Here is a 26,349-nt window from a genome sequence, read left to right as displayed (position 1 = left end):
AAAAAACAAGAAGTCCATAATGAAAATGGAAAATCAAAAATGTCATTTGTGACATTAGGCTCAATTAAACACAGGGAAAAAATCATGAGGAATCTTGGAAATGGTAAGGAAAAGAAAAAGAGTTACAAAAATATTTTAAATGATTCAAAATTCCTTTTAGCATATGAAAGAAATAAGGGCCGTATTGTTCAAGTTACAACGCATATGTACTCCAACACATCACATGATAAAATTTAAACACTAAGTTTAAAAATAGAATAATGCCTAGGCAGAATAAAATAGAGTGAAAGGTCATCATGAAAAACATTTTAACTAACTGCAACTTATCAGCATGTCATGTAGTCACAGGCAGATATATGCTGTCTCCATTCAAAATTTCCATTTACTCAGAGTTTTTCTTAGGGCTATTTTTACATCTTTATTTCTCAAACTGTAGATTAATGGATTCATCATGGGAACCACATTAGTATAAAAGACAGAAGAGGTTTTTCCTTGATCCATAGATGAAGAAGAAGATGGTTTGAGATACATAAATGCACCTGATCCAAAGAACAGAGAAACAGCAATTATATGAGAACTGCAGGTACTGAAGGCCTTGGACCTGCCTTCAGCAGAATTGATGTGGAAGATGCTGGAAAGGATGAAACCATAAGAGATGAAGATGGTGATGCTGGGCACAATGATGTTGATGCCTACCACAATGAAAACTACAATCTCATTGACATAGGTGCTGGTGCAGGAGAGCTGCATCACAGGGAGGATGTCACAGAAGTAGTGGTTGATGGTATTTGCATCACAGAAGGTCAGTCTCAGCATGCATCCTGTGTGAGCCATGGAACCAGAAAATGCCATCATGTATGAGCCAAGCATAAGGTTCAGACATAGTTTAGGAGACATAACAATATTATACAAGAGTGGATTACAGATGGCCACATAGCGATCATAAGCCATTGAGGTCAACACGTAACATTCAGAAATGACAAAAAAACAAAAGAAATAAAGCTGTGTCAAGCATCCCATATAAGAAATGACATTCTTGCTTAATATAAAGTTCATCAGCATTTTAGGAGTGAACACAGTTGAATAGCAGAGGTCTGTGAAGGACAAGTTAAAGAGGAAAAAGTACATTGGGGTGTGAAGATGTGGATTCAGTGCAATAAGGATTATCAAACACAAATTTCCAAGCGCAGTTACAATATACATTATCAGAAACACAAAGAACAAGGGTATTTGGAGTTCAGGCTGGTTTGTTAATCCTACCAGAAGGAAGTCAGTCACCCAAGACACATTAGCAGAGGCCACCATTCTTCAAGAGAATCTGCAGACACAGGAAAATGATCTCTTTAGGAAATGATCCTCTTTCTGTCATTGTTCCTTCCCCACCAGTGATGGGTCGAGCATGTGTGAGACTAGCCCCACCTGAGCACTTAAGTCAAGTTGTAAAAAGCATAACCAATTATCTTATATCGGGAATGACGATGATTAAAAAATGTGAATATGTTTTCTAGAAAAAAATCGTAAATGAGAATAGATGAGGACTGAAATATTATTCTGTAATTTTACTTATTCTGCTACCAGAGTCCCCTTCCATCTGAATAAAACTGAAGGTTGAGGTCTTGGCTACAAAGACCATAGATTCGGAATGATATCTGGTACATGTAGGAATGATGCTAGGAGATTGTTTTTAACCACCCAAAGTCACAGAGAAAGTCATGAGCCTATAAGAATATGAATCCTATCCATGAAGAGGTGATCCGGCAACTCGAGTGGCCACTACATCTCTTTGCGTTGTCTGTTCTCCCTAAACATTTTTTTCACTTGAGCATGGTGATTATATAACATAGGGAAGACATAGCATGTTGCCATCTGGCTCATAATAAGTAGGATGTTCATACATGTGTGACTCAGAAAATCAACACTTCAGCAAAAATTCAGAGATTTCTTACCTTTGCTATTCAGTGTATATAGCAGAGAAAAGTTGAATTCCAATGTTTTGTATCCTTTGATTCTAGAAAGAGAATATATATATATATATATATATATATATATATATATATATATATATATATATATATATTGAAGGCTTAATTCCTGATATACTCTAAAAATACTGGTGAACTACAGATAAGATTGTGTTATTAGAACATGGAGTGTTCTCCAAATGCAGAGGAAAGTAACTTTGTTACAAGTCTCATGCTGCCAGGAGATAAGGCAAAGGTTTTATTGACTTAAATGGCTTAACTGACTGGCTTATAAATTGAGTAGAAGTATGCTTACTCCCTTCCAGAGAGAATATCATTTCAATATAAAAAGAAACTCAGTGGCTGTATTTTCAACTTGGATAATGATATGCCTTTAGTTCCCTAAAGACTTAGAAATGTAGGCAAGTTTCCCTTTTAGGGACAATATACCTTATTGTGGAGATATAAAACCCCAGCTTCCCCAATTATCTTGATCTCTGTAGAGAGATTACCGGATGGGTTCTTGGTCTCTTTTTTCATCTTAATTAAGAATTTCCAGCTGAATATACTCCAAGCTTTTCTAAGTACTTTCTCTGAAATTTTTTATTAATTTATTCATATTATATCTCAATTGTTAGCCCTTCCCTTGTATCCTCCTATTCCTCCCTCCTTCCCGCTTCCCACCTTCTCCCCTCCCCTATGTCTGTGATTGAGGGAGACCTCCTCCCCCTATATGTGCTCTTAGAGTATCGAGTCTCTTCTTGGTAACTTGCTATCCTTCCTCTGAAAATTTTTAATGATTTGAGTAAATGGATTCAAGTCCTGTGGGCCATAAAATACCATATATGGTGTATATATATAAGAAACTTAAAGGATATACATTCTTGTGTGGTTTTTCCTTCTAAACACCTACCTGACATTCTCAGAACCTTGCTATGTCAGTAATTGGGGTTTCAATACTATTTTTAGAAGAAAATATTTTTTATCTTATAAAGTCCAACTTAAGTACTTTTCTCTTATAGATTTTAGTATTTTACCTTATTTTTGCCTAACCCTAAATCACAACTATTTCTCTTTTGTTATCTTCAATAAATCTTAAATATGAATGTTTATTTTTATAGATAACTCCCTGTGTGAAATTTTTGTTAAGATGTGAGACCAGTATTTTTTCTCTTTCTATTTTTTTTAAATAAAAATTTATATTTATTGCCAGAGTCTGTATCTGGTGAGTTCAGTAACCTGGGACAGAGATGTGGAGTCAGCACAAAGGAAAACTCTGAACATTTGTTGTAGTTTGAGCAAGTGGCCCCGAATAGCTTGAGCCAGTGGCCCCAAATAGGTTGAGCTATCTTTACTTATTCAGAATTTTGAAGCGTTACACATATATGATCAGATTAACCTTTAATTACTATATAAAAATCTCAGTATTAAGTTTCTCTTCTTCCTTCCTAGTTAGTGATTGACCTTTGTCCACATCTAAGCAGTATAGTATTACAATCCAAATGATTATGTCATAACTAAATACACTTAAGTATTCCAAGCCAAATATTATATCTAGCCAGGCACAACCAGTTTGGTTTGTGTGCAGGCTTGAAACAGTTTCAAAGTAAAAACAATTAAAACCCAAGAATAAGCCTCTAACAGTAAAAATAACTTTTACATCTTAGTATAATCTGAATCAATATATTTATAATATGTATTAAGTTTTTTATAAGCCAACTTTATGTAATTATACACATGGTCCTAATCTATTACAACATTCTCATTAAGCAGAAATAATTATCATTTGTCATTATCCAAAATTTTTTTCCTTGTCCAAGGTGGGAATGAATCTATGCAATTTCTTTTAAGATCATGACAAATTTTTACTTACTAGCTTGCCCTGAAGTTAAGTTAACTTGACCTAATAATGAACTCTTCACTATTGATCTTTTGGGTCTCATCTCAGTAGGTCCTATCTCTTTAGACCCTATTGTCTCTTGGTTTTGATCTTTCTCTCACTCTAATGCATTAGCATACTTAGGTCCTCAGAAACAGTAGTTGACCTTTCCAAGCCCCTTTTTTCCTCAAATATTTTATCAATATTAAAGACCCTCTACTAAGGAATTTTTATTATAAAGGTTTTGGCCAGTCATGCCTTTACTTGACCTTTAATAAACAAGCAGGGGTCATAAGCAGGGATCATGGCTCCATCTCTCAAGGGTTGACATAAGTCATTCTGGGCATCATTTTCACTGGATCTCGCCAAGTGGAAGAGGAACTCCAAGGGCCTTGCCTCAAGGAGATTACCCACCGAAGACTCATGTATTTTTCTCCAAAGGCATTCTGGATATCAGTCCCACTGGATCTTTCCAAGTGGGAGAAATGCTCCAAGGGCCTTGCTGCATGGAGATCACTCACAGAAGACTCAAACATTTTTCTCAAGAGATGTAACATGGTTCCCACTAATTCACTGTAGCCTTGTTTTTTGAAAATCTTTTTATTTCATCATTAACTTATGCATAATTTGAAAACGAAATTGGCCTACTGTATCAGACTTGGCTCTTGTACTTTAATTCCACTACTTTGGAAACAGAGGCAGGCAGATATCTGAGTTTGAGACCAGCTTGGTCTACTCATTAGTTCCAGGAATTGGGCAACGTTAGTCACTAAAAGAATGGATGGAAATCATTGTGGTAATAGATTCATTCCAAAGCGTATAAAATATAGAAAAGATTATGAATATTTGCAGAAGAGATCATAACTTGAACAAAATTTTCAGGAGCTCGGTTTAAAAAAGGAATATTATATCCATCTTAGTAATAATTTTTATTTGAGAATTTCATATACATTTACACATTGAAATGACCACGTATACCTGATTTCATCTTCCAACTTCCCTCATATATTTCCAACTTGTCTAACTCTTAACATCATATATTTGTCTTACAACCAATTAAGTCTAACTATTGATATCCATATTTCAATGGGTGCAGGACTATTCACTAAAACCTAGGAAACCAACCAGTGGTCACTCTCTCAAGGAAAAACATATTCTTCCCTTACTAGCATCTATTATTAGCCAATACATATTCAGAAAGAAATAGAGACTGGAGATCATCTTACCCATCTGTGTAGCAACTTTGGTTGGCTCATGTTGTGTCTTTTCTCTCCAGTTACCTGTATAGCACATAAGCACAATGAAAACTACCCCACAGGGATGCAACTTGATGTGCTGGGCGGGTTGGTAGGGGCTCCCCTTTCTGAGGGGTAAGGGAGGCTAGAGCATGGGAAGAGGGAGAGAGGGTGTAATGGGGAGGAAAAGAGGGGTGGGGCTATGATTGGGATGTAAAGTGAATAAATTAATTAAATAATAAAAAAGGCCTTTGTACTCCAATTTGTCATACTGAATCCAGGATGCAGTCAAAGGCCACAAATTATTTGTCAGGACCCTAAGTCACCCAAATCATGTTTCAAATGACTAAGATATCAACTATCAAATACATGGTTGAAGTATAGAGCTAAGCATTTTGATTATGTGGTTTTAGATAATATATATATAGAGAGATGTGTTTCCACTTAAAGTTATTTAAGATAACATGTATATTTCTATATCACGAATTGATATCAATTTACAAAGTGCTGGATCACATTGTAGATATAATAAGAAAATCAACCTTTAGAAGGGAAACCATGCTTCCTTGAGACATTTGGTGTTTTGCTTCTTTACATTTGAAAAGATTTCATTATTTATTTATTCACTTCACATCCTGGTGATAGCCCCTTCTCTCCTTCCCTCCCATTCCCACTCTCCCTCCCTCTCCCCCATGCCTCATGCTCCCATATCTCAGAATAGGGGATGCCCTCCCTACCCACCCACTCCAGCTTATTAACTTCCAAACAGGACTAAGCATAGTCTCTTCCCCTGTGGCCTGGCAATGCAGTCCCTCCAGGGGGATGTAATCAAAAAGTGGCAAGAGAGTCTAAGCCAGAGATAACCCTCACTCCCTTCAACAGAAGACCCACATGAAGCCTTAGTTACCCATTGGCCACATCTTTGTAGGTGGCCTAGATCCAGTCCATGCAAGGTCCTTGGTTGGTGCCTCAGTCTCAGCAGGCCCCTTTGGTCCCTGTCAGTTGGCTCTGTTGGCCTTCTTATAAACTTCCAGGCCCTTTTCTCGTTCCCCCCACTGTTCCACTAGATTCCCTAGGCTTTGACAAATGTTTGGCTGAGTTTCAGCATCTGTTACAAGAACTACTGGGTGGAGCCTCTCAGAGGACAACTTTACGAGCTTCCTCTCTGCCAGCATAACTGAGTATCATTAATGGTGTCAGGGATTGTTTCTCTCCCTTAGGGTGTGTTTTGGGTTGGGCCAGGCATCGATTGGACATTCCCTTAGTCTCTGCTCTATCTCTATGCCTGCACATCTTATGGCAGGATGAATTTTGAGTCATATTTTTGTTGTTGTGTTAGTGTTCTCCTCCCTCTACTAGGAGACTTGTCTAGTTAGAAGGTGTTCTCTTTGGTCTCTATGACCCCTGCTTTTAGGAGTCTCTGCTAGAGTTCCTCTCATATCCCCTTGAGAATCTACTCTGACTTAGACCTCCAGCTAGTAATAGTTTCTCTTTTCTCTACATACCTTTTGTCCTCCAACCTCAAGAACACATCAAATATATAATCCAACCTGATCAAGTAGGCTTCATCCCAGGGATGCAGGGATGGTTCAACATACAAAAATCTATCAAAGTAATCCACCATGTAAACAAGCTGAAAGAAGGAAATCACATGATCATCTCATTAGATGCAGAAAAAGACTTTGACAAAGTACAACACCCATTCATGATTAAAAAAAAACTTGGAGATATCAGGGATACAAGGCATATACCTAAACATAGTAAAGGCTATATACAGCAAGCTGGTAGCCAATATCATGTTTTTATTTTTAAACAAAATCAGCTATAAATAATATTTCTAAATTATTTTGAGACTATGATACAGTTAAATCAATTCTCCCTTTGCTCCCTATAAACTCCCATATACCTCACCTGGCCCTCTTTCAAATTCATGATTTTTTATATTAATTGTTATTACATGTTAATCGTGTGTGTGTGTGTGTGTGTGTGTGTGTGTGTGTGTGTGAAAGCAGTATCAGCAAAGGCCAGAAGAGGGCATTATATCCCCTGGAGCTAAAGTTGCAGCCAGTTTTTAACTGTATAAAGATTCTAGGTTCCCTACAAGAGACAAATAAGCTGTTATTGGCTGAACTATCTTGCCAGGCCAGCAGATGTGTTTGATAGACCAAATTGTTATAAGAGTATGTGATTTTAAAAAAGTTTAAAACGAGATGTTTTGTATAATAAAGAATCTTTTGTGGTCAAAATATTAAAGAATTTGGGCATAGAATAAAACTGTAATTTAAATAAATTATAGTCTGAGAACATTGGAAATATTTGGACAATAAATCTTAAACAGTTTTAACCATGACTCCTTATAGTTTTGTGTTCTCATTGTTTCACATTGTAAAGACAGTTAAGTAGACCGGTTTATGGATCTAAGTGTCTGATATCAGTGAGACTCCATGTTGCTATTTATAATTGGACATGGTCTCTTATCTCTAGACTTCTCTTGTCTTCTTTTTAAGGCATGACTACCTCAGTCTAAATCATCCTAAGAACACGATGCCTACAGATCTATAACCAATGTTTCTAGAATATTTTCAATGAAAGTGAGAAATAAGAAAAGAATGTCTTTAAAAGTCACCAGAAAGAATTCACAAAATTCATCAGTTCATGGACACAGGAAGTATGAGATCCTTTATCATTTAATCTAACAAATTTCTGAGTGCATCAAGATGCAATAAAGATAATATATAAACTGGGTAAAATGGCTTTCCTGCTTATCACGATCCTTATCTGAAGTGTAAGAAAGTAACTGGTGAACAGTCAGTGCCCTGTGCTAGTCTTACTGACAGCTGTAATAACTGTTTTGCTATGAACCCAATCTCTCAGATACCACTTCAAGAGCATGCTTTCTAAGGAACTAAAATTTTTGGCTTCTCCCTAATTGGCTAACTCATTCTGACCCAAATAAACATTTGATTTCATACTTGGTGTGCCTCAACTAGGCCCTTAGATTTAAAGCACATATCAAATTATCGCTCTGTAAAATCATGTCTCAGTTTTAAAAAAGGAAATAAAAAGTCTATTTAATATCCAGTTCTTGCAAAGTTTGAATATTGACTTCTGTTTTAACTTTCTTATTTTTCTCAGCATATGTTTACGAAGCGTGTGTGTGTGTGTGTGTGTGTGTGTATGTGTGTGTGTGTGTGTGTGTGTGTGTGTGTAATTTAGTGGTGCTAATAAAAACACCAGGACAGAATAGGGCAGATTGAGTGTTTGAAACCTTGGAATTGTTTCCTTTACAACCCTGGGAGCTAGCAATTCAGGGCGAGTTTGTGCACAGGTTTCTATTATTGGAGGCTTCTTACTTGGTTTAGAGGTGACTAATCTTTAACTGTTTCCGCACCAGGACCTTATTCTGGGCATTAATGTCCTTGTCGGAGTTCATGCTTCCTCTGCTTATAAAGGCATCAACCAAATTAGATTAGAGCTTACCCTATAAACTGCATTTTAAAATAATTCCTACATTAATGACCTTGCATCTAAATGATGTCAATTTGTAACAAAATGCTGGTCTCATTGGGACTACATTAATATTAATCATTATTAATAAAGCAAATAAAAAGATATTTAATTTATTTGTAAAACTGATGCCATGTGTATAAGAAATAGCATCCTATTGTATCACTAAAAGAAAATAAAGTTGCCAACTATATACTGAACTGATATCCACTTATATTTAATTTAATAGGTTAAGTCAAAAATATTATAAGCTTCTAGACACTGCCATATAACAAAGGATTAAACAATGCAGTCATGTATATGAATTTGAGTGTAGAAGCCATTGTTTTATTTTAAAAATATTTTTATTCTTTGAAAGTTTCATATATTCATATAAGCATACAATACATATTGATCATATGAATCCAACATTACCTTTCTCTAAATCATCCAAGTGTTCCTATTCCATCCTCCTACTTTCATGTCTTCTTTTTTATTGTTATTAATAACCCTATTTCTACTTAGTGTTACCTATAAATACTAAATATGTGACTATCTACCAGGAATGATCAACATTCCAGTGACCATGTCCCCAAGCTATCAATTACCAATAGGCATTTCATATGTACCTCAGGAACAAAATAGGACAGAGCTTTATTATTTTTGTATCTTTTTGTCAGGAGCCCACAAAACATTTTATTGACATTATATAATAAACATCTAAATAAATGCATATTCTTCTTACCAATAAGATGGATGTTTTAATTACAAACAGAAATTGAAAATTTACAACCACTGTTATATTCTCTATGTCCTTCGATGTATATGCTTTGTATATCATTGCTACGTTGTAATTGAATTATCTAAATATTTATTTTATTTTATATGTATGAGGGTTGTGTCTGAATGTATGTATAGCACACAGCCATGCCTGGTAGATAGTATGAACAGAAGATTGCATTGGGTCCCCAGGAATTGGGTTCAGACCTGCCTGTGAGTTGACATTTAGTTGCAATGACCCTAACCCAGTTATTCTGCAAGACCAAGTGCTATTAACTGCTGAACCACTGCTTCATTGGTTGAGGTATTTTTTAAGTTTATAATCTGATAAATATAACATTTCTTCCTTCCCTTCCCTCCCTCCAAACTCCCCCATATTACCCTCCTCAGTGTCCTTCAACTCCTGGCCTCTCTTTTTCACTGGTTGTTATTGCTTGTAGATACATGTATATGCATATGTGCTTCTAAATATAACATTTTTGTCTGTATTTTGATACATTTATTTATATTTTCAGGGTTGACCACTTGGAGCTGGACAACCAATTGGTATTCTTTTCCCAAGGGAAGACCACCTCTCTCTCTCTCTTTTTTCTCCCCCCTCCTCTCTCTCTCTCTCTCTCTCTCTCTCTCTCTCTCTCTCTCTCTCTCTCTCTCTCTCTCTCTCTCTCTCTTCCCCAGATTTCCTTGCTTGCCTATAGTTCATTATGTAGGGTTGAAGCCATGTAGAATACTTCCCATTCCCATCCATGTTGCCATGTCCCTTAGTGTCTTCTTTGTTCAGAATATTTCATATTTTTAATTAATGTTGCTTAATCTGTATCTCTAGCAAATATCTGCATTAGAGAAAACACTACAATAAAACCTGTGTAAGATGAAACAAGGCAGTGCTATGTAAACATGTGAACACATTGGTTAGTTTGTACAGCTTCTTTAGTTTAGAAACTCAGTTCAAGAGGACAGAAAGCACAAAACTCACAGAAGTTATAGCCAAAATCAAGTCACATGCTTGCAATTTCTGTCAGCTTTCCACATTGAGACATTTGCACCGCATGTGTAAAATGATGAGATCAGAGAAACTTTCATCTTGATTGGTGCCTGATGTAGTTCATATCCTACAGCTTGAGACTGCTCTGCACTCAAACATGAAAATATTAGGGAAGAAATTTTCCTGACAATCAAAGAATGGCAACTCAGTATTGTTGAAGGTAGCTGCAAATAAGCTATGAAATTATTAAAATATCTGGAGGGTGTGTACAAAGTAAATGTAGCCTGTTTCAAAACAGTGAAAATTTTAATCCTTTGTGTGATTAGAATGATCTGATTTTTTAAAAATTATATCAGCCCTCACTTTTCCCCATACAATACCTTAATACATCAGCTTTGCTTCTACATTGTTTTTTCATGGATCCACAAATCTCCAAATTTGTGTCCTTAAACATTCTATTGGAGCTGAATTAATGTCTTTTCTGCTTGTATACGCATCAAGGTTTTCATTGCCTGTGAGATTTTGTGCCAACTATTCCACTTTCTGGAAATACCATCTCTATGGCTTTCTTCCTCTGTTAAATGACTTCTGAGTGTACAAATTACCTCCTCAGAGAATCCCACAATGGCCACTCATTCAGCATAAGCCATCAGTGCTCCCCATATCATCTCCTTTCATAAAGACACAAATATTAACTGCATGATTTTTAACACATAAACATCTGAGACACAAATGACACAATTTAAATAAGTACCCGCTAATTAAGATTATAAAATTCATGTCTGAGGAGAACAAAATTTCTCTTCAGAATATTGTTAGAACTTGTAGTTAGATGTTTTGTCACTGAGGACAGTTTGTCCTCATACCCACCACATTTCTAAGTTCAAAGTTGTGCACACAGATGTAGGTTTCATTTATTTTGGTCACAAAAAATGCTATGTTTCCTGTCCTTAGTAACTGGGATAAGAAAATTTGACTTCACTTTTCCAAATTCTCTTGAACTTAAAGTGGGAACAGAATCAGAGTGGCAGGGATACCACACTTCTCCTCTTGTTTTAGAGGGAGGAAAAAAATCTCTCACAAGAAAAAGTCATTCATGCCTGAACTGAGGTTCCCTAAATTAAGAAATAAATACCTCCAAGACGCCCAAATCAACGCATTTCTATCACATCTCTATAGAATTCTTAACGTATTTTAGTAAAAATAAATCTTCATAAGCTTCTTATTTCTGGATTTATTAATTCGGAACTTCTACTTAAATTCATACACGGTGGCTATGCTTACTTGTAATCCTAGAACTCAAAAGGCTGAGACAAAAGAGTCATGAGTTTGAGTAGCCCTAAGCTACATGAGACAAAACAGAAAATAAAAATTAGGAAATCTAAATGTAATCTAGAGAATCAACAACCGAAGTGTTCACTTTGTATATTTGAAAATGAAGGACTCATCCTCTTCTTCTTCACAGTGCCTTGATCTGTGAGCTGACTTGTACAATTAACTTTTCTATTGCCAACCAACTGGAATTTCATTTCAACTTCTTAGGAGTCTCTATATCCATGCGTGGAGTAAGTAAGATAGGCATCTATAAGCAAAAAAGTCATTGTCTATATAAGCATGCTTTTCTTCAAAGTCTTACTCAGTGCAATGTGGACATCCTTGTTTCTCAAGCTGTAGATGAAAGGGTTCAGCATTGGGCCCACAATGGTGTAGAAAACAGTGGATACTTTATCTTCACCCGCAGAACCAATGGGAGAAGGTTTAAGATACATGAAGGCAGAGGCTCCAAAGAAAATGGAAACAGCTATTATGTGAGAGCCACAGGTACTAAAAGCCTTGGACCTGCCCTCTGTGGAACGGATATGGGAAATGTTGGAAATGATCAAAGTGTAAGAAGTGAAGATGATCAAAGCAGGTCCTATCACATTGACACCCACCACGATGAAAACCACCAGCTCGTTGATGGAGGTGCTTGTGCAGGAGAGCTTCAGGAGTGGGGGTATGTCACACATGTAGTGATTGATGATGTTGCCATCACAGAAGGTGAGTTTCAGCATGCACACTGTGTGGGCCATGGCACCCACAAACCCCATACTGTACACACTCATTGTCATCATGAAGCAGACCTGATAGGACATAGTGACTTTATAAAGTAGGGGCTTGCATATGGCCACATATCTGTCATAGGCCATGGCTGTCAAAATACAGCATTCATCGATTACAAAGAAGGCAAAGAAAAAGAGCTGAGTCATGCACTCAGCATGAGAGATGATGTTCTGTTTCACAAAACTCACCAGCATTTTGGGAGTTATGACAGAGGAGTAGCAAAAATCAATAAAGGATAGATTGAAGAGAAAGTAGTACATGGGGGTGTGCAGGTGCAGGTTCAGAACTATCAGAACAATCAAGCCCATGTTCCCCACCATGGAGACCACATAGATTCCCAAGAAGAGGAAGAAGAGAGGCAGCTGGAGCTCTGGTTGCTGTGTCAAACCCAGAAGGATGAACTCCTTCACAGAAGAATTATTTTCCAAGGCCATCTTTTAGATCATAGCTGTGAGAGTGGAAAAAATGGAAACACTAAGATAATATTCCAGCTTTTTCCAGTAAACCCACTATAATAATAAGAGCCTAAATGGAAAACTATTCTCAAACCTATCTTTCTCTGTACTTTTAATCTTCCATTTATATTTCCATATGTATGCTTTATAACAATAAGGACATGTATAATGATGAATAATGGGTCAGGGAGACAGTAGCAGCACTTGCCTCTAAATCTGATAACCTTTGTTTGATCCACAAGATCCATAGTAGCAAAGGAGAGAGCCAATTCCTGCACATTTTTCCCTGATCCTCACATATAGCTGTGAAATGTATGCACCCCCACAAACATATAAACAAATAATAAGATATCTTAATATGTTAAAGGACTAATATTTAATAAATTAATGTGTGTATTAAAACATGCATTTCTGTGAGGATAAGGGGCAGACTGCTTCAGCATCTCCACTTCATTTCTAAATTGATAGCCTAGCTCCTTCCTCAGACTCCATGGTGGTCCCCAGGTGAGAAGTTGAGGCCTATCACAAACTCTTTGGCTCCCTTAGTGGAGAGTTCAAAACAAAGCACAAAGTTCACCTTTTTGTATGGAGACCCAGGAAAGATCCTCTTCACATTCTTCCCTTTCATCGCAGTGGCAGAGGGTTCCAATATCTCTGATGGCTTTATGGGTATAAGATGCAGAAAGAGACAATGCTAGTCCTTCTAGGTTAGAGTGAATTCTGGACTGAGAGATCCAGAAAACACTGTTCATTCTCTAAAGCTCTGAGAAATCATTAGCTACAGATCATAACTGATGGAGAGGTTTGCCCACAGGGTACTACTCTCTAGCCTTGGGGAGATAAATAGCATCTACTGATGCCAAAAATGCCACCTGCCAATATGACCCAAGAGGTTTTTATGACCTGGTAAATCCTAGGGACATGATTAAAAATTGAAAGACCATTGTTCCCCCAGGGAAAATAATTTAGAGCGTTTGCTGGCCTATGTTTACATACATGTTCGCTGCAGTGAAATTGGCTTTTGGGAACAATACCATTTTTATTTCATACTAAATGGCATATACCATTTCATACCAGTGAATAGGAAATTAAGAAAAACATGGCATATGTCCATAAAGGATTTTTCCTAGTAGCTGACACTACTACCTGAAAGTTACATAAAATCACATACTGTGGTAGTTTGAATGAAAAATGTCTCAAATATACTCATGTATTTGAAAACTTGCTCCCATTAGTGGCAGTGTTTAGGGCAGCTATGGGACCTTTAAAGTAGAACCTTACTGTAGAAAGTGTGTTACTAAAGGCTGGTTTTAGCGTTTACAGCCTCCTTACACTTTTTATTCTCTCTCCCTCCCTCCCTCCACCCATCCCTTCCTCCATCCCTTTCTTTCTTCCTCCAGTCCTCTCTCTTCCTCTTTCTGATGTGTAGATGAAAGTGTAATCAGCCAGTTTCCCCATTCTGTAAACATTCTATGATTGATAGTTATGATGTACTTTATGTCTCCTTAGAACTCTAAGCTAAATTAAAGCCTTGCTTAAGTTGCTTTTGATCACTGCATTTTACACCACTAAAACACAGACTAAGAAAATATGTTGCTGGCCATATGTGCATGTGTTGGAGCATTCACTGGGGCTTAGGCAACCCATCAATGGCTGCCACCCTAAATACATCCTCTGACATACTGGGACATTACTGCTTTCCTGTCTTCTACTTCTTCTCCATTTTAAATGTACAAAAGTGGAGATTTGAACTAGCACCTACCTATGGCTGTATTTTTCTCCATATATAATTTTTCTGGTTCTATCCATTTAAATTCAAATTTCATGATTTCATTTTTCTTTCTTTTTAAAAATACATTTATTTTATTACACATGTATAAAACAAACTACACACAGCAGGGAGAACCATGTGACAATCATGAAAATCATGAGTTCTGTAAACATTGCATTCATAGTGTTTTGGCCATTTGTATTTGTCCTGCCTTGTTGGATCTAAATTTCTGAATTAAATTCAATATCTATCCTATCTCAAATCTAATAATTTAATTTCTTTATCTTGATCCAAACTGTTATTATCCCCTAACCAACTAAACTTGATTGTAAAACCATACAACCTGGTCTTCAATGCCCCTCAGAGATATTCCACTGTCTATGAATACCATATTTTCACTGTCTTTTCCTTTGTTCCTGTGTGTCTACATTCAATTCTGTAGCTATTGTTCATAGAGTAGCAATGTAATGTGCATTTTAAGTACATCTTTTGTAAGGAATGAAGTCCCTGCGTGTGACATAGCTGACACAGAAGGCAAATCTATGCTTAGTAACATGAGTACTGCAGATTGATTTCCACATGGGCTACATCCGCTTACCTTCCTTCCAACTGGGCATAGTGATTTCCTGTGTCATACACTCATGTCCACACTTGTCATTTGTATTCCTGATGACTAGAATTGTGAACGAGACGAGATGGAATAATAGAAGTCTCTTAGTCTACACTCACGTGGCAGCTAAGGATGCTGAACACTTCTTAAAGTATTTGCTGGACATTTGTTTGTCTGTCTGTTTGTTTGTTTTTTCTTTTAAGAATGTCCTATTCAATTCCATGGCCAATTTGCTACTGGGATTATTTGTTCTCTAGATGCTTAGGGTTTTTTTTTTGTGGTTTTTAATTTTATGTTTATTCTTTTGTTTTATTTTTCGTATATTTTAAGTACTTCTCTGTCTTCTAATCACTTTTTAGAAAAAAATTCCTACAATGTATTTTGATGATAGTATTTTCTCTCTCCTAACTCCTAACCCAACCAACTTCATACCTTCTCCTTATCCCTCCCTCCCCCACTCTAAAAAACTGAAACAATGAAAATCAAAACAACAAAACAGTAAAACCAAAAATATTCAACCAAAGAAAACATCACATATAGCATTTTTTTGTGTGTGTTGGCCAACCATTCCCAGGAATGGGGCCTGTCCTGGACTGTTGTTGATACACCCAGCGTTACGGTTTCCCATTTCCCAGCAGGTATAAATTGCAAATAGCTTCTTTATTCAGGGTAGGGCTTTCATGTCTACTTTCCCTTCTCAGTGCTGGTATATTTTTCATGTTTGAACTTTTATAAGACCTATTCCTGTGTGTGTCATCACAGTCTCTGTACACACATCAGTCATATACCACATCTGGCTCTTACCATCTTTCTGCTTCTTCTCCCATATAGATCCCTGAGCCTTGAGAGGATAATTAGGACTGTCTTTAGGAGAGGTGAGATGGAAGCTACTGGTTACCTACCACAACCTGCCGGGAAGGCACTATTACTGAACATACCACTTGCTTATACCACCAAACAGGGGGAAATTGAGCTGATGACAAAATAGAAGTTTTGACCACTACTGACTAATGTTCTGGTACCATATAGTACTTTGGATATTACCAGAAGAAATATTAATCAACATCCCTCAGCTACAAACCCTGTGGCCTAAAACATGTGAATGGACTGTTACTTTCTCACGTCACCACAGGCCAAGTCCTCAACACAAAGAAGTTTTTTTTGTTTGTTTGTTTTTGTTTTTTTTCCCCCAGAGGAGCAAAGGACAGGAAATAAAAGACAGGTGATAGAGAACAAGGGAGAGGAGAAAGGGACATTTGTCCCTGGGATGCAAAGGACAGCCTCTCTCTCAGATGTAGCCCATAGGCAAATATCAGTTTAATAAAAGTAAAAGGAGTCCTCCCATGTTAGGATGAATTGCTTAATGTTGATTGGGCTTGTTAATTAAGGTGGCCAAAAAAAGGGCTTTTGATTGCAGGATTTCAATGCTTTCATAGCTGGACCCTGTTAGTCAACTTCAGGAAGAGAAAGTGGGCAAAAAGGGAATAGACCTTGGTGGCTAGCTTTAGGAATGCAGTCTAATGTTTTCTTAGCAAGGCGGAGAGAGTGGAGGAGAAGGGAAAGGCCTGTCAGAGTGATGTTCGCCGTGCTTCAGCTGGCTAAAGTCCTTTCTACAGTGCCTATCTGTACGATACACTGCTGCAATAGTAGCACAAGTTTTTATGTTTATATGTGTGTGATAGAGAGTCACACTTTAATATTAATATCATGTCAAGATTGTTCAATGCAGGCAGGTCTCAATACACACACACACACACACACACACACACACACACACACACACACACCTTACAAAATCTCAATACAGTTTCCTTTTCTTTACTTCTCCAAGCTCCTCCCCATTTCCCCTCCCATCCAGATCTATTCTATTTTTACCTCCCTTTGGAAAATAACAGGCTTCTTGGAGTTAAAAACGAACATAACAAGATAAAAATTAATAAGATAAAATAAAAAGCATATCAAAGTTAGACAAGTCAACAGAGAACTAAAAAGGCCCTTAAAGAAAGCACAAGAATCAGAAAGCCAATCATTCACCCAGTCAGAGGTCCCATAGAAGAACTAACCTAAAGCTGTAGTATACATGTGGAGGACCTACTGCAGACCTGTGCAGGCCCTACGCTTCCTGCTACAATCTCTGTGAGTTCATATGAGCTTTGCTTAGCTGTTTTAGAGGGCTTAGGTCTCCTGGTGTCCTCGTTCTTTCTGTCTCCCCTACTACTGCTGCCACTTCTTCTGCAGAGTCATGAGCTTTCAGAGGAGGGATTTGATGGGGACATCTCATTTAGAGCTGTGTGTTCTAAGGTCTCTCTTTCTCTCTCCCTCCCTTCCTCTCTCTCCCTCTCTCTCTCTCTCTCTCTCTCTCTCTCTCTCTCTCTCTCTCTCTCTCTCCTCCCTGCATAATGTATGGTAGAACATACATTATGTTAAGGGAACAACCACTTTTTATAATTGAATTTAATGTCCACTCCATGAATTTTTTGTACATTTTACATAAATATAATTTGTATATAGTCACTAATCCACTGAGATAGCTCCTATTATATTGACTGTCTTACTAGATAAAGAGTCTTCTTTGCTGTACAGAAGCATTTTTAGTTTCATAATATCTTGTTTTCCAATTACAAGAGCTCAACTTAATCATCCCCTATCACCCATAAGTTGAATTGTCAACTACATTCGTTCCTCTAGCAGTTTTAGGTTCACTACCCGATTAGTTCCAGGAACTACCATGTACATGCATTGCAAGGAAGGGATCATCATGCATCTTGCAAAGGATATATAGAAAATGATGACAACATATTCTGTAAGTCTTTGTGTAAATTTTGCTGTTCCTAATAGAGAAAATTCAGGCAAACAGTTACTGACAAATTTGTACATTTAATAATCAAGACCTAGAATGGAAGTCTGGGATGAAGAAAAAACCTTAAACAACCCAGAAGTCAAAACATACCAAGATGGTAAATGAGGACTCTTGGTACTTAGTGGTCAGGTAGCCTAGGAGCTACAAGATCCAGGTTTAGTGAGAAGTCCATTTAAAACATCATGGTTCTGAGATTCACTTGCATGTGTGTGTACACAAATACATGTATACAAACACAAACACAAAAAGCATGATGCTGATTCTGAATTTTGAAAATAAATGTAAGAGTAGGCACTACAGGAAAAGCAATTTTTTAAAAAAATGTTAATTTTTACATATACATTTATATTATTACACATATATACAATAAACTACCTACAGTAAGAAGAACTGTGAAACAATCAGGGAATATATATATATATATTCAATGTGTTTTGACTATTTATATTTTGGAGCCTTGAAGAAAATATCTTTCCTCTTTTGGTTAGTCTAAAATTCTGAATGTAAATTAATATCTATTATACCTTATCATTATCAACTTAAAACATCTATATCTAAAAATATCTTAAACCCAAAACAACTAAGCTTAATTGCAAAACTAAACTATCTGGTCTTCATCGCCATCAGAGCCTTGAGAAAGAATAAAATTAGTTACCTGAGTACACAGGCAGTGCATTTTTGTTTTTTGTTTTTTGTTTTTGTTTTTGTTTTTGTTTTTGTTTTTGCTTTTGGTTTTGTTTTTAAGTATCTACTTTTTATATGGTTAACATATTTTAACATGATTTTATAATTTTTCAAATATATGAACTGAATTTTACCATAATTAACTTATTTCTTTTATCTAATGAACACGTATCGTTTTATTTATCCCTTTCCTCGGTGTGCCCATAGGGCCTTTCCACCAAGGGACAGTGATAAAATCTCCCTTTACCCCTTCCCTGTAGCTTCCCCATGTGAAGAACGGGCTACATCTGAGCCTGTGTGCACTATTTGTAAACTTATGTCTAGGTTCTCTGATGGCAACGCCTTGGGTAGGAGCATCAGTTTGTGCGGGGGCCCCTGGGTTCAGATCCTCCAGCCTCGAAGGTCTCCTTGTGGAGCTCCTGACCACTTCCCTGCCCTGACCCTGTGCCAAATTTTCAAACATGCAAATCCATTAAATGCTTGAGTTCACAGCACCCACAATTTCAAAAGTGTGCTGAGTAACATGTATCAACTAGTAAAAAAAAAAAATCATCTTATTTAAAAAAAGAGCGGAAAGGAAATGCGGGAAAGACAGACACAAAAATTCACATTGTGAAGAGGGCTACGTATAGGTATGTGCACGTGTATGCTGCTATTGAGACATAGACTTCACATTTTTACAACGCAGTTTATTTTTAAAATCTGTTACATATTCACTGAGTGATGCTGCTCTTTAGCAAATGCCAGTTGACTATCTAGTGAACCTGTATCTGTTTTGTTTGTTTCTTTTTGTTTTTTTCTTTTTAGCTTACATATTTACTTTACCTCTGGATCACAGCTGCCTCTGTCCTCTCCTCTTGGTCCCTCCCTCCCACCCTCTCCCCCCTTCCCTTGTCTTCAGAAGAGGGGAGCCCCCCACACCCCCAGCACATGAAGTTGCATCAGTGAACCTGCTTTCATCTATATTTTTATACAAATTATTATTACAAATAGTACACTATAGAGGCTATTGTAGTAGTATCCTTAGGTTGGATGATGACTATTCAATATTGTCCATTTTACATTTTTATTTGAAGATTTTGTACATAGGTACCCTATATTTACCTCCTTTCCACTCTCCTCTTTCACTTTAATTCTTTCCTTGTTGTCTGCCAAATTATGACCTCTTCTACTATGTTTAATAGAGACAATATGCTTATATGCTATGTATATTAATACATATTCTACTTAGTTCAATAAGTAGTATTGCCATTACTCACATATATTTAGAACTAATCCTTAGGATTTGAGTCTCATTTTAGAAAAACAAGTTGGTTCCCCACTGACTGCAATAGTTATTCATATAGGAGTGAGGTCTTGTTAAAATTTCCTCCCTCCATGTTTGCATATCGACTTTGTAGGTCCTATACAGGTAGCCATGTTGTCAAGAGTACATGTGTATATTCTGTATTGTAGCCAATCAGTTCTAAGGTAGAAAAAAATTCCTTGAGGTTGACATAAACACAAAATAGAAATGATTAGATAAAATTGGGGACATTGACCTATTTGCTTGTGAGTTTTGCCTCAAAAATTATGTAATGCATTATAGTATTTTTATGTTTCCATGACCAAAGTAAGGACCTATATTCTATCCTTATAAATTTTATTATAAAGGAAATTTAGAAATGAATAAATATACTCTACATTTTTTGAGAGACAAAGAGAATATTTATTTATTTTTTAATTTTTTATTAATTTATTCTTGTTACATCTCAATGGTTATCCCATCCCTTGTATCCTCCTATTCTTCCCTCCCTCCCATTTTCCCCTTACTCCCCTCCCCTATGACTGTTCCTGAGAGGGACTTCCTCTCCCTTTATATGCTCATAGGGTATCAAGTCTCTTCTTGGTAACCTGCTATCCTTCCTCTGAGTGCCACCAGGTCTCCCCCTCCAGGGGACATGGCCAAATATGAGGCACCAGAGTACGTGTGAAAGTCATACCCCACTCTCCACTCAATTATGCAGACTGTTCTGACCATTGGCTAGATCTGGGTAGAGGTTTAAAGTTTACTGCCTGTGTCATGTTTAAAATCCAAAAAAGAAAATATTTGAATGGGCAGAGCTGGTGACATAGTTAAAATCACTGTACCCAGAAGGCTGAGACAAGAGATAGCAAGACTCATGCCAGCCTAGGATATAGAGAAAAACCCTGATGGGAAAATATTGCATGCTAATATTATTATCTCGGTGGTTTTATAAGACTCCCAACAGTGGGAGTGGAAGTATCCCATTAGCCTGCTTTTGGTACCACTTTTCTTCTACTGTGCTGCTTATGCCAGCCCTGATATGAGAGTCTTTGCCTAGTTTTGTTATATCTTGTTATGCCATGACAGTTCATATGCCCGGGAAGCCTACTCATTTCTGAAGGGGAATGGAGAAGGAATGCATATGGGGGTAGCGGAGAGGAGTGGAGAGAGGGGAAAGGAACTGCCACTGATGGGTATTGTAGGAGAGAAAAAAAGTTTTTAATTAACAAGATACTACATGTGGGGAAATTTCTCAAATTTACTTCCTAGGTATGCAAAAATAAAATGTCTAAAAGGAAAAAAAAATGTACTAACTCTTAAAGAACATGCTTTCAGTATAATAATGAGTCAAATGGAAATTCTAGGAAAGAAAGAGGCTTAAAAGGTATCTCCATGTGTGGGTTGAAGGAGAAGAGCTGGGATAAGAAATAATATACTCTATTTCAAGAAAAACAATATCAGAATCACAAAGGTAGTAATTAAAAGTTATAGAAATATAAGAGATACAGGAAAAGAAGTAAGCCATTCCAAACACTCTCTGATTACATAGACTCCTACAGAGGACACATTCAAGAAGCAATCTGCAGGGGGCCAGCCCAGTGCCAGCCAGGTCAAGGAAGGAAAAGTGAATAAGATATGGTGTTTGGCATAATCCTGCAGCCCTGGCAGCCGGTCAGAATGTTTCTTTATTTATAAACAACTCAGTAAGCTGGGATAGATTCGTGTTCCAAGACATAGATCATATCATTTCTGTCCCCAAACATGTGTTTTAACTTCTTCTTGGTCATAAGTTTAGTCATCATTGATAAACTGTGACTGAACAGAGTTATCTTTTACAATCATTTTTGGGGTCATGAATTTAGTCATCATTGATAAGCAGTGAGAGAACAGAGTTACCTATTGCAGTCCTTTCCCCTTATCAAGGCCATAACCTAAATTTTAAGAATCTCTATGCATATTCTGCTAAAGCATGACAATCAGTTCTCATGCTGGTAACTCTTACAATTTCAAAGGAACTAGAAAAAAAAAGAAAAAAGAAAAATCTCCAAGAAACCCTGGGCAGATTTCCATGTCCCAAATGGTGTATTATAAACACTTATGCTCAGAGTGCCAATTGTCATTAGGCCCAACAAAAATCTTCAGGCCAAAGCAGCTTCACTCAGTCATAAAGAATTAAATTATGTCATGTGAGGTAAAATGAGTAAAACTGCAAACAGCTGCTTTAAGTAATTTAAGCCAGTATAAAAATTGTATTTTTCTCTCATATGCAGAATTTTGATTCTTAAATATAAACATTCATTTTATATAATATTACACAAAATCAAATAAGCAAATATGACAGGAGAGATAGAAGTTTGCAAAGAGAAAGTAGCCAATGACAAAGCGTGTTAGGAGGAATAATCACAAAAATCACATTATCTTTCATATGAACAATCATTAACTAATTATAAAAATGTGCATATCCTATAATAACATATGTATACATACATATGTGACATTAAAGTTTAAGAAGGTATTTATGTAATGGGGGAAAATAGAGCCAGGAGAATAGAGAGGAGTGGATGGGAGAGTGAATGATCATGAATATAAGTTACACTCTATGACATATACATAATAATGCCATAGTGAAATTCATTTTTATTGCTAATAGAGAAGTAACTACAATAGCCTATTTGCCTCCCCAATAAGACACTAACCACAATTGTGCCCTTCTATATAACACAGTGTTCATGGTTCCTCAAAGGTTTCCAGTTCATCTTTAATATGCAAAGTTCAGAAACTGACAATGAATAACATAGTGAGATGCACGTTACAGGTCTGTAATCCTAACACTCAGAAATGTGAGTTCAAGCACAGCCTGATTACATGGGAGGACCCCAAACCAACCAACCAAACACCTTAGAACAGTAAGCCTAATAAAAATTAACCACAGTGAATTAAATGTAATATCCTACCCATGAGCCTCAAACAGATAAGGGATGTGAGAGAACTGCTCCCCTGAAAAACTCAAGCACAGTAGAAATAGATGCCTTTATTTATGCCTATAATACAGCACTAAGGAGGAAGGAAGACAATAAGTTGAGACCAGAATGAGCGACTGAGAAAGTTTTTGTCAAAGGAACAAAGTATGTAAGTAAGTAAGTAAGTAAGTAAATAAGAAACACAAATAAGTCTGAATAATGAATAGTTTACTAATATAGTAATATTGCTTCAGTAATTATTATAAATATATATACTAAGATATAATAACTGTAGGGGATATACATGGGGCATGCATCTGCCTCTCTTCCACTATATTCGACACCTTTCTATAAATCTAAATTAATTCGAATATCAAGAATCATGTTGAAAATGCATAGGAAGCTAAATGGAATTAGAAGTTTAAACACTGAAGACTAAATTTTGAGTAAAGTTGAAAAATCAATAAAATATTTAATCTAAATACAGACAACATGATTGAAAAATAGTAAAGCTTCAGAGGTACATTGGTAATCTTCAGTCAAACTTTTGAATGCTTATTTAGCACCCAGAGATGGCAATGTAGAGGAGACAAAGAGTAAAAAAATGTAGCCGAAGATACTCACCAAAAAATTAAAAAGTTAGATGCCTAACTGCACTTTGAGACCCTGGGCTCTTAGTGTTTAATAGCAAGTTGACTAAAGGAGGTTTATATCCACTGTTGTATCTGAAATACCAGTTCTAGATTATCAAGACCTAACCACCTATAAACATAGGTAACTCTCTACTGAGTAAATGTTCTGCAACACTCTTTTTTAAGACAATTAAAATTGTCATTACCTTTTTTAAAAAAGTATTTTCTAACCTGCTTCATTATATCTTATAAACATTTAAGACAAAAGCCAGAAAATATGGCATATTAATTATGCAACATATTAACAAAATATTCAAGTTTGGGGATGAGGGGATTGCTCAGTATATCAAAATGATGTCACTTGAGCCTGATTCCCTACTTTGTATATTCTGAACCCACTTAAAGCTGTAGTACTGTGTTCAATCATCTGTAATCCCGTGTACCTGTGGGAGGTGGAGACGGGAGAATCTCCAGAAGCTCACATCCCAGCTAGCCTTTCTCAGCCCACAGTGGAAGTAGCCTGCGTTGCACAACCTGAGAGGATCTGAGTCACACCTGAAGGCGGACCTCTAGTACTCAAACATGCCTAGAAATTTTACATTTTCTATAAAATTAATCCAAAGCTTAAAATACCCCCAGAAGACACAAGTCATTTTTATTTTTATTAAACACTGCTTCAAATAGAATAAATTTAAAGTTACTAATGACAATATATAGTTGTTCTAAAGCATAATACATCAGGCCTTGTGCTTAACTGTTAATAACTACGCACTAATTAGAAATCATGTACACAAATGAGTTTTTTTGATATTATTTGTAATCGAAAAAAATCCTACATATTTTATGAGTAATAATGTTATCACGCAGATACCCATTATGTAGTAATTAAACCAAATCAACTAAAGATCACCATTATTAACAAATAAAAATCATCCAAGCTGTTACTTCCTTGTAGCATGAACATGTAAAACTTATTATTTTATAAATTTGTTATAAAAATAACTAACTGGAGTCGTGATGTGGTGCAATAGACTTGAATGTAATATTCCTGCACTGTGATCAGCCTTCTTTTTCCTGTCTTTTACCCAACTCCCAATCGTTTTGGTAACCATGATTCTAGCACAAAATGAGAAAGCACTTTTTAATCTGGTACTTTTTATTTTAGTTGTTAGAGGTTTCAGTATTTTGTAACATAAAATTCACTTTGATTTGGAGGTGAGAAATAACGTAGGACACAGATTATGGGACAATAATAAAAACTGTGCAGCTAACATGATGAATATGTTATTAATCGTTTGGAGCACTTCTTAGATATGCCTGAGTTACAAAAACAAAAATAAAGCTACTCGTATATTGTAAAAAGTTTACCAAACTACACATATAATTATATGTGAAGCCACATTGACAACAAAAACCTCTTCACTGAAAACATCAACAAAAATTACAGTCCTCCAGTTTCTTACAGTGTTATCGTTTCTAGTTAAAATCTGTCTTTTCTCTGAAACTTAATCAATGACTTCCTTAATGCCACCTTGACATCCTTATTTCTCAAACTGTAGATCAGTGGGTTGAGCATGGGCCCAACATTAGTGTAGAAAACTGAGGATATTTTTCCTTGTTCCATAGATCCAGAGGAATATTTAAGATACATGAATGCAGCTGATCCAAAGAAAAGAGAAATTGCCATGATGTGAGAGCTACAGGTACTGAAGGCTTTTGATCTTCCCTGGGTGGATTTGATGTTTAGAATGTTGGCAAGGATGAAGGCATAGGAAATGAGGATGGTACAGCTGGGGACAGTGATGTTAATACCCACAACTATGAGAACCACAACCTCATTGACATAGGTGCTGGTGCATGAAAGCTGGAGGAGGGGCAGGATGTCACATAAATAATGGTTAATGACGTTGGCATTGCAGAAGGTCAGTCTGAGCATGCAGCCTGTGTGGGCAGAGGCTCCAGCAAACCCCATCCCATAAGAAGCAAAAGATAACATAAAACATACCTGAGGGGACATGGTAACCTTATACAGCAGTGGATTGCAGATGGCCACATAGCGATCATAGGCCATTGAGGTCAACATGTAGCATTCAGAGATGACAAAAAAGAGAAAAAGAAACAGCTGAGTCATGCACCCCACATAAGAGATGGAATTCTTTTCAGAGACAAAGTTCATCAGCATTTTGGGACTGAAGACAGAAGAGTAGCAGAGGTCAATGAAGGAGAGGTTGAAGAGGAAATAGTACATGGGGGTGTGAAGGTGGGGATTGAGGCCAATCAGGGTGACCAAGCCAAAGTTTCCCACCACTGTGACAATGTAGATGATTAGAAATAGGTGAAAGAGTGGCAGCTGGAGCTCTGGACGATCTGTCAATCCAGCAAGGACAAACTCAGTCACAAAGGAGCCATTTCCAGCCAGCATGCTTATCAGTGAAAATCTAAGAGAGAAGAAAATTTTATTTATAGACTAACTAGTTCTGGTTTCAAGCTTTCAACATTAGCAGAATTTAGCACAATTGAAAAAACTTATCCTTTGTCATCTGAATACATTATCACACACACCCCTTAGTACAAATGTGTGTCACTCCTGACATTTTATCTTCATAACCTGAATACTACAATAATATTTTTCTATCCTTACTTCAGCATATTGAGTTACT

At 36.6% G+C, this 26,349-nt stretch overlaps 1 protein-coding gene across 5 annotated transcripts; it reads right to left on the bottom strand.

Moving 5' to 3' along the window:
- Positions 1-369: 369 nt before the first annotated feature.
- LOC311598281 (olfactory receptor 8B8-like) lies at positions 370-26,111 on the bottom strand (the record flags this gene model as incomplete). Of its 5 annotated transcripts, none has more annotated exons than XM_084783313.1 (2): positions 370-1,256; positions 26,054-26,111. In XM_084783313.1, 2 exons carry the CDS (start codon positions 26,109-26,111, stop codon positions 370-372), a joined length of 945 nt encoding a protein of 314 aa, XP_084639439.1. The 5 variants fall into 5 exon arrangements, with proteins under 5 accessions (XP_084639439.1, XP_084639441.1, XP_084639442.1 ...); XM_084783315.1 differs by lacking the exon at positions 26,054-26,111 and adding an exon at positions 12,609-12,863 and having other exon boundaries at positions 370-1,047; XM_084783316.1 differs by lacking the exon at positions 26,054-26,111 and adding an exon at positions 12,609-12,863 and having other exon boundaries at positions 370-1,044.
- Between the last annotated feature and the right edge of the window lie 238 nt (positions 26,112-26,349).

The sequence above is a fragment of the Acomys minous genome (assembly GCF_964271855.1).
Source record: "Acomys minous genome assembly, chromosome: 5".
Classification (NCBI taxonomy): Eukaryota; Metazoa; Chordata; class Mammalia; order Rodentia; family Muridae; genus Acomys; species Acomys minous.
The sequence above is the reverse complement of the archived record's forward strand: the minus strand, read 5'-3'. Positions and strand labels throughout refer to the sequence as shown.